A 9,452-nucleotide genomic window follows, 5' to 3' on the forward strand; every position below is an offset into this window, starting at 1 on the left:
CATGTCTAATGTGGAAATGTCCTATTTCCACAAAATAACCTGCAATACCCACACAGTGCCAGAACAGGGCGATGATGTTAAAGTGAACCACTTTTATAAAATTCAAGGTGAATTAGTTCTGAGAAGGAATCCACTAAGAACAGGCTTCCACTTTACATTTGATTCTTATCACAATTTTTCCAGATTTTAATTACCTGATGCAAAATAAGCTGAACTTGCCATGAACAGGTGAAGAATAATTGTCAAAATGAAAATATTGGGACTTTCAGACCATGCTCAATGCAGATATCAATTAAAATGAGCTCCAACACCATAATCTCTCTAATGTCTGTATTTACCATGTACACATACAGAGTTCTTAGAAATATTCACTCTGAAAAGCCTTTAAAAAACCTTCAGCACACTCGCTGTCTTTTAACATGAGACAGAGTTTGTTTTTTGTGACATAAATTGATTAATTTATATATTAAACATGTTCACTTGTCCTTTTTACCTTTTATTTTTCTAAATTGTCATTACTCCAGTAACAGTCCTTTGTTTTGGTAAGCTATCTTTTAGTAAATAAATGTATTTCTACATCACAGGGGCCTTTCAAAACAAACCCATTTCATTTTTCCGCATTTTGCCATGTTATAGCAACACACCTCAATGTATGAAAGAGGAATTTTATGATTCCACAAACAGACAAAGTAGTGTGTATGTAGCAAAGTGATACATGGTTTTCAACATAGCAACCTAAATCTGAAATATGTGGTGCTCATTCAGACTGGCAACTAGCAACCCTGCAGCTCAAATGTTTCTTCATGCTGCTGCAGGGAGAAGAAGGAGCTGAAGAGGCAGATGGATCGACGGAGAACCGAGAAGATCAACCAGGCCAAGACCAAAGAGAAACATCTGGCTGAGGAGTACGTCCTCTACACAGTGCCCTGAACCATACTGCTAGCTAACCATGCTAACCTAACAAACTGGTTATGCTCAACTTGTCTTTCTTTCAGGGAGAAGATCGAGATCAACAAGTCCTACGTCAACGAGGTTGTGCAAAACATCAAGCGGGTGAGCAGCGGTAGAGGAACCTACCTTCCAGTAATTTATTGCTGAACTTCTTGGACACTGAACAAGATTGGGATGATGTGCTGGCAAAAGAAACAAACATTTTGTTGTCCTCAGCTTGAGGAAACTCAAACTAAGCGTCAGGATCAGCTGGTGGAGCAGCACAATGACCTCCTGCAGGAGATCCAAGATCAGAAACCAAAGGTAAGTTACATCTACAGATGGTAGTACTGCCACGTCTGGAACCTGATCGGACAGCCAAGGTAATTGACAGGTCTAGCATTGGAAGTTATAACATCCCCATAAAATAGATTTAGATTTGTGGTTCTAATGTGACAAAAAGTACAAGGGGTAAAAATCCCGTTGCAAGGTACAATTGGCCCTTTGCATGTGACGTCACATTGTTCTGAAAGCGGCCCACTCTGCCACGACGGAAGTCAAAATGATCAATGCGCATTAAATCCTTTAAAGGTTGACAGTAAACAGACATTGGGTCACTTAATATTGCTTTTATTTAGTTGATTAAGCTGTGAAATGGGTCATAGGATGTTGAGCCATTAGCTGCACAAACACACAAGGAAGCAAACCAAACTTGTCATTTTATCACAAACCTTTTAACGAGGAAAAAAGATGGTGATGGCAGCCATTAATTGGAAAGACTGGCAACCCTCTGTGTTTTCACAGAAATTAGCAGAGCATCCATGCACTTCATAAGTTAGCAAGATTAGTAAGAGGCAATCAAATATTGAGTAATGGAGATGATATACATCGAATCATTAGTAACCCAGGGGAAAATGCCTCACCATCATGTAACCTAACATGTATGGGGGAAAAATAGATTAGCATCTACTTAGCTAAACTTTTACAAGTAGAAGCCATGGCTGTACTGGCAAAAACAGCCTGGGAAAGCACTTCCTTCATGGCACCTCAACCTGAATTAGGTGACGTAGTTGCGAAGGGTCCATAGGAAGACATTCCAGTGACGTACAAGACTTTATATCGGCCAAACATTTGAGTAATATGACCTCCCTGCAGGGGACAATGTTAGATCTTTAGTTTCCAATCTCTTATAATCGCAAACGGTTCTCCAGCTGCAGGCGGCAGTGGAGGCTGAGTTCCAGGAAAAGTTCCAGCGTCTGCCCGGCGAGATCCGAGACTTCCTGCAGGACAGGAAGTTGGAGGGCAGAGGTCACAGCAAGTCCCGGCCGTCGACTCCCCACGAAGCTCTTTCAGAGGAGGACTGAGCAGGAAAAATATAGGAGGATGCAGAGGAGTGATACAGGAAATGAAACTGTAGGAAACTGAGGCGCTTCACCGAGGAAGTAAATATTTATAAAGACTGTTAATTCTCTTTTTAATGGAAAAAACAATCTGATGGGTTTTTTTAATTATTAGAAGCATGAACTGTGATGTACTTCAGCATTTAATCAAATGTCATTTGGTCTTATGTTCTAACATTCTGACAACTTACTGCATGATATCTATCTATCTATCTATCTATCTATCTATCTATCTATCTATCTATCTATCTATCTATCTATCTATCTATCTATCTATCTATCTATCTATCTATCTATCTCATGCATCTTGCATATAGAACTGCTATGACTTTCATTACCACTTACTCTTTACAATGATTTTCTCTGTCCACAATCTTAGTAAATTTTTATTTTTGGCACAAGCTGAAGCCAAGATTCACACAACCATTCTGATTGGTTCGTTTCCCAACAGTTTATAAGGACAGTTTTTAAAATATAAGCAAAAAATTAGGCAGGTTTTCTTGCCTATGCCTGAAAGAACCTGACGTTACTCATCACCACTAAATGCACACATAGAAAACTTACCGGAACCACAACGTATGTTTACAGAATACGGATTATATACTGCCATCTTTTAGTGCCACAAATTCATATCCTATACAGAGTATGAATGATTTTAACCCCAAAAGGCATTTTCCACCATAAAAACAGGAAGTATCTCGTTTCCACTTACAAATACGCAAAAAACTTTATTAATCTGATAATGTTGAAAAAAGACAATTTTGCAATTGTGGTGTTTTCACTACATAAGAAACACAATTAAAATCACACATAAATAAATCTGTTCATGCGATAAGTCATTAAAATACCACCCCGCCACGATCATCCTGCTACTTCCTGTCATCTTCTTCTTCATGGTTTCTGCCGGTAGTAACATCAAGCTGTTGATAACATGACTCTGCTGATGTGACAAAAGTGTTTCCATTGCAGGTTTACAAGATACACTGACATAGATACAGCTGAAAAACCACTTCATCCTGGTACCAAAACTTATTAGGAGTTTTCAGATATGTTTTGTAAAATGACTATTAAATCAATGAAATTCAGAATATGCCATGTTTTACTCCCTCAGAGCTCCTGCTACTCAACAATCAGCAGGTCAGACGTTTGTGTCTTGGCAATTGCATGATGTTTTTTTTTCTTTAATGTGAAACCTCTCCAGACTCAACAGTCTGGTGATATGTGTACTTATTAAATGTTATTTCATGATACTTGATTAAGAAGAACCACCATGAAACAGCTCGACTTCTTCTTTGTTGTAAAACTGTGTGCCAAATCCAGCCTGTTCCTCTTTGTACAGTGATTATTCGGAATAACGTCATTTTCCAGGTTTCCTTTTGTTTTGAGTTTAGAAATCTAAAGCCAGTCTGTGTGGAGCACAAGATATTTTCAACAGATCTGTTGATCCTCTTGAGAAATGCTCCATCTCAGCTCTGCTTTGGTTCCACTGAGCATGCTTCCTTGTCCTGAGTTCCTCCACCTCTGGAATTATTTCTTGGTTTTATTGAGTGCTATTTAAACAGAAATAATAAAATGTTTGATCTAAAAATGACTGATTTGTTACTTTTTGCTGCTTAAGCTCACAATATTGGACTCGTGAGGTGTATGTGGAATGTTTTCACCATCATCATGCTGAGTGGATGTTTACTAAAATCTGAAATATTAAAAATAATTAAAAAGATACTTTTGGCCCCAAGCCAACTGGCCAGAAGATGGTTCCAAAACCAGATCGCTAATCCCAAATTTATAGCCCAGTTTATTTTAATATTATTTTAGCAACTTGGAAAAGGGAAATTTTGACTGCTGAGCAGAAATGAACGAGCCATAATACGACGGAGATTTGACCAATGTCTAGAAGTGGGCTGTACCGCCCTCTAATGTTCAAAAACAGCAAATGCGGTTTCAGTTGCATATTTGGATATGTACTCCAAAAAGGGAAACTGGGTGTCTGTTACCTTATCCTAAGTGTAACATGTAGCTTCTACAGTATGTTTTGTCTTTCAACAGTTTTAAAACTTATAGTTTCATAAAAAAATACAATTACTTTTTTTTTTATTTGATTTTATTGTTTAGAAAAACAATAAATTAAGATCGTTTGTGGAAGCTGATTTCTCGAGGACAACTTTAGTTTTTCTTGCTTTCTGGTACCAAATAATTTAGTTATTAAGCTTTCTAGGTCATTTTCACTCAAAAATATTTACATTAAAGTCACTCAACGAAATTGTTTATTTCTAAATTAAATCATTTAATTTGCTGGAAGTTATGTCCATAATTTTATTACATTCCATAAAAGAGTCGCTTTTTAATGGAACGTGTACATCTTTTGATGTACACAAAAATTATAGAGCAAAATACGTTCTAGAAAATATTAATTTTTAAAAATTAAATCAATATTTAATTTTAAAAATCTATTTTTTAATTAAATATAATAAAACATATTGTTGCTTTATTATGTTATAAAAACATAATCAATTGTTATTTTTTGTTATTTTTAAGGGGGAAAATCTCTTAGCATGTAGGCTATTATTTTCCTTCACAATGATTTTAAAATAAATTCATAATGAAATTGACTGAAATTTGCTGTTTTAACTCGATTTTTTTTTTTATGTAAAGGGTCAAAAGTGAAAATACTTTTGCAAGGCACTGTACTAAGAATAACACATTTTTAAATCCCCGTGATTATTTTTCTTGCCTTAGCCTGTTGCAATTGCTGTTTCTTCCTGTAGGCGGTGCGATTGACTCATACTAAGCTCTGTGTCTCTTCCCGCTGAAGAAGAGCGCCAGCCTCCTTCAGCATCAGCACCAGTAGAGACGTCTTCTCTCCCCACTGCGGAACATCGGCCCGCTTTCAGACCCACCGAGCCATGGACAACTCCGGCAAAGAGAAGGAGGCCATGCAGCTGATGGCCGAGGCCGACAAGAAGGTCAAAGCGTCGGGCTCGTTCCTGGGAGGGATGTTCGGGTAAAGGAAGCTCCCCCATATGTTTACCAGCGTCTCGTTTTGGGCGATAAGGGGTGAGGGGGAGTGGGAGGGGGCCTTTGTGCACAGAGGGGCCCTCCGTTCATTTTAATAAGATCTTCGTTACGAATATATTTAGATAACCTGAGCATATTAAGTTCGTTTAGTAGCAGTGTGTTTATGTGTGTTTGGGAGGGGATAACTCTGCAGTTCCCGTGGTTTTGATAATAGCTTAATGCGGATGGTGTCATGTGGAGGAGAGCGGCCTGGGATGGAGCTTGAGGCCGAGCTGAGGATGCAGGGAGCCGCGGAGGAGGAGGAAGAGGAGGAAGATGGTTCTTTTTTGTTTGTGTTTTAGGACGGGAGCGGGAGGGGCGGATGTTTGCGACAGAAGGAAATGAATTAAGCGTGAGCTCATCAAATGGATAACGACTGACAATCACGATTATTGGTTATTGATTTTCAGCTTTCTGGGGGTTCTTAAGATTTCCTAGGAATACCTTTATTTTATAGGAGAGATGGCTGGCATCAAATTAAGAGTATCCTCTTGTTTTAAAACTGATTTGATTCCTTTATTTTTCAAAAATGTCTTGGAAATAAAATAATTTAGACTCATTGTGTCACATAATAACCACACACTTCAGGGTATTTTATTTTGATTTTATGTGACAGACTGATATAAAGTCAGTCAGATGGAGCTAAATAAAGAACAAGGAGTAGGTTCACAACCAGAATTACAGAGGAATTGTTTGGATCAAACCATTATTGTGTCAGAATGGCCTAGTCAAATATCTAACTGAAAATCTGTAACAATACTCCCTCCCTCCAGTCTGACTGCTTTCCAAAGAATCTTGGGTAATAATTTCAGTACATGTTCAACAGTCGTGGAGACAAACATCAAACTATTAGCAGTTGTTATAGCAACAAAAGGTGGAATCACATATAACACAAAGAAAATCTTTTGAAATTTACTGCTGTACTGAGATACAATGTGATCAAGTTTGAACACCCGAACAAGGCAATGTGTTTTAGCTATTTTCTTTATATTTGTACACTCAAGCCTAAAGACAATTCAGAGAGACCAGTTGACCTAAAATCATGTTTTTGGCCTGTGGAAAGAAGCTGGAGTTCCCAGAGAGATTGTTGTTGGCTTCTATTCCTCGATCTGCTATTTGAGAACTGACCACAGTCTCACAACACAGTTAAGATTAGGTTGAGTTTCTTGACCACTAAGGTCTTTTGCTTGAAAGTACACAGAAGGTTCCTTTGAAGGATCGGTTTCTATCCAGACAAATAATTTTCCAGGTTTATTGGAGGACATGACCCTGTTAGTCTCTTCTTCTGATCGGTCTTGTACTTAGTGGAGAATTCCAGTCAGTCCTTGACATTTTTCTTAGATATAAGGGAATTCTTTGCGACCCAAAATTGTTGTGAAAATGTCTTTGCCGTGCTGTGTGCCGATTCCCTCAAATCCACTAACTGTCAATATTGAGCAAGCGCTGCAGTGGTGATAACCCAGCTCTGGATCTCATGTGGACACTTTCACATCCTTAGGATTGCGTGGTGCCCTGTTGTGCCTGTCTAAAAAAGACTGATTTTTAAAGTTTACGCAGCTCTTTGCTACAAATTAATATGGATCTGATCAGTCTGTGATTACCTCAAGCTGAAAATTTTACAAAGATTTTGGTCACAACTGCTAGATGTGTCCAGAATGCAAAAAAATTAGACATGATTAAAATGTTGACAGATGCACATGTTTTTGCTGTAATGGGGCAGTGTCCTAGAAAGTTGTGAATTGGGTCACATCTGTATTTTCCATCTGAACACAAAACATGTTTATTTAATGAGCTGCTGCTCAGAGTTAAGAGGCTAATTCAGCTGTGGGAACTAGTGGATCCGTAAAATGCACGACACTAGCAACAATTAAGATAGTAAAGATGTGGAACAAAGAAAGGTCTTGAATTCTTGAAGGAACATTTAAAAAATTCAACTTTCAATTTGAATGGACTCTTTCCATTGAGTGGACAAATCTGTGAAGAGAAAACTTTAAACAAAAATCCTTGCTGGCACATTCATAGATACCTTTGTTGTCAGCATTTTGTACAACTTTCTTTTCCCAACAGAACAGCATTTTGTACAGTCAGACCACAGAGAGATGGGAGAGTTGTGCTTTTTCTCTTTCCACAATCTTATTTTTTTATATATAGAAAGAGAAACAGAAGGTAGATTGTGACAGTTATCGGTTATTTTGTTTCACAGCAGAGTAGATGACTACTGGGTGTCTAGTGTTCATTGTGTGCATCAGAGAAACAGCCTGGAGTGAGAAACTGTCTCTGTGATGCCTCTCAATTGCTGACTGGAAGGGAAAAGTCTAAACAGTCCAAGATGTGTGAGATCTGTGGGAAGATGGTCGCTATCCGTTTCCTGACGCTAGAGCTGTACAAGTCCTGGACGGAGGAAAGGTCAAACCTGGCGATCCTCTCTGAAGACCCGATTGTTTGATCCAGGTTTGTCCCATCGTGTTTTATGAATGAGCCAAGCCACACAGACACATTGAATATTGGCAGTGTGGAAGATGGCCACCGGCCGCACTGTACTGTACTTCTTGAGCTGCTGCAGGTGGTACGATCTCTGCTGGGCCTTCTTCCAGACTGTGTCTGTGAGTGAGGACCGTCTCAGGTCCAGAGTAAGGACTGAGGATGGTGAAGGTAGGCAGTGTGGGAGGTGTTCTCCAGAAGTTCACTGTCATCTCTACTATCTTGAGTGTGCTAAGCTCCAGGTAGTTTTAACCCAATTAATCCATCTTCTGTCTGTAGACTCGTCATTGACCTGGATCAGACCAATCACAGTGATGTCATCTGGAAACTTCAGGTGTTTTATAGACAGGTCTGCTGAGTTGCGGTCATGTGCACAGAGAGAAGAGGAGTGGGGGGAGAACACACCCTGAGGGGTGCCAGTGCTGATGGTTCTTGCGCAGGAGAAAATATTCCACAGCCTCACCTGCTGCTGCTGATCGGTCAGGAAGCTGGTCATCCACTAACAGGATGGGGCTGGCATTGTGAGCTTCTGGTGGAGGAAGTCTGAGTTGATCATGCTGAAGACTGAGCTAAAGCCCACAAACACTATCCTGGCGTATGTTGAGTCATCTATTGACTGGCTGCCAAGCAAACTGCAAGGGGCATGTGATGTCCTGCAAATGCTAACATCAGTCACTCAAAGGATTTCATGACCACAAGCATCAGTTCAACAGGTCTGTAGTCGTTTAATCCTGTTATGGTCCATTTTGGGGGGCTCAGGTTGATGGTGGTGTCCTTGAAGAAAGAGGGAACCTCGGGAACCTCACACAGCTTCAGAGACTTGCTGAAGATCTGAGTGAGGATGGGGGCAAGTTGGTCAGCACTGGCTCTCAAGCAGAAAATGGACATTCCTGGACTGTTAGCTTAGAAATAGTCCTTTAGCTTCTCACTGTAGCATCTCTTAGCTGCCCAGATCTCCTTGGTCAGTCTGTTCCTGGCCTGCTCATGCAGGATCCACTCTGCCCTGATGTTATCCTCTTTGGTTTGACACAGCTTTAGCTGATGTGAAGTGAATCATGGTTTATTGCAGTGGTAGACACCACTAACTAAAAAGTTAGATACGCTAACCTTAACTTACTAATTAGTATTTGTTTCACTAAAGTACTACACCAACATGATATTTAGCAGAAACTAATGCACTAAACTCAGCCATGTGTCAATGACGCAACATGTGTCACCTACAACATACTGTATTACTCAACAGATACTTGGTCAGGTTTAGGGTCCAATTAGCTCTCCATATGGGGACAAGTTGGAACTTTATTTTTCCTAATAGATAAAGTCAGATCACAAATCTGTGTGTAGACAAATACTTCTTATGCTGATGGTATATGGCTCATATCCCTACATATTAAGAGCTACTTTACTTCCTAATAGGACAAAAATGTTGCCTTGAGAAACAAAGTCTAATGCAGAGGTTCCCAAACTGTGGGGCGCGCCCCTTAGGGGGGGCGCTGTGCCATTGCAGGTGGGGCGCGGGAAGCCGTCTGGATAAAACAAACAAACAAAAAAAAACATGAACACTGTATGCACTGGGTTTTTACCTTA

At 39.7% G+C, this 9,452-nt stretch overlaps 2 protein-coding genes and 1 long non-coding RNA gene across 3 annotated transcripts in view; all 3 read left to right on the forward strand.

The window, feature by feature from the left end:
* Nucleotides 1-3,592, forward strand: part of plcb1 (phospholipase C beta 1) — a 64,111-nt gene extending 60,519 nt beyond the window's left edge. The window contains exons 29-32 of the mRNA XM_015052835.1: nucleotides 816-905; nucleotides 996-1,053; nucleotides 1,168-1,254; nucleotides 2,142-3,592. Of these exons, the coding sequence (XP_014908321.1) occupies nucleotides 816-905; nucleotides 996-1,053; nucleotides 1,168-1,254; nucleotides 2,142-2,294 (388 nt within the window). The 3' untranslated portion in view covers nucleotides 2,295-3,592. The remainder of the gene's footprint in view (nucleotides 1-815; nucleotides 906-995; nucleotides 1,054-1,167; nucleotides 1,255-2,141) is intronic.
* Nucleotides 3,593-5,129: 1,537 nt separating this feature from the next.
* napba (N-ethylmaleimide-sensitive factor attachment protein, beta a) overlaps nucleotides 5,130-9,452 on the forward strand; it is a 14,361-nt gene continuing 10,038 nt past the window's right edge. Inside the window, exon 1 of the mRNA XM_015052837.1 lies at nucleotides 5,130-5,331. Coding sequence (XP_014908323.1) covers nucleotides 5,234-5,331 — 98 coding nt within the window. The 5' untranslated portion in view covers nucleotides 5,130-5,233. The remainder of the gene's footprint in view (nucleotides 5,332-9,452) is intronic.
* On the forward strand, nucleotides 5,348-9,405 carry LOC106959958 (uncharacterized). Its single transcript, XR_001427468.1, has 2 exons — nucleotides 5,348-8,036; nucleotides 8,145-9,405. It is a non-coding gene; the product is annotated as an uncharacterized LOC106959958 (long non-coding RNA).

This window comes from Poecilia latipinna, unplaced genomic scaffold, assembly GCF_001443285.1.
Source record: "Poecilia latipinna isolate Pla-1442-1.1 unplaced genomic scaffold, P_latipinna-1.0 Scaffold1138, whole genome shotgun sequence".
Lineage (NCBI taxonomy): Eukaryota > Metazoa > Chordata > Actinopteri > Cyprinodontiformes > Poeciliidae > Poecilia > Poecilia latipinna.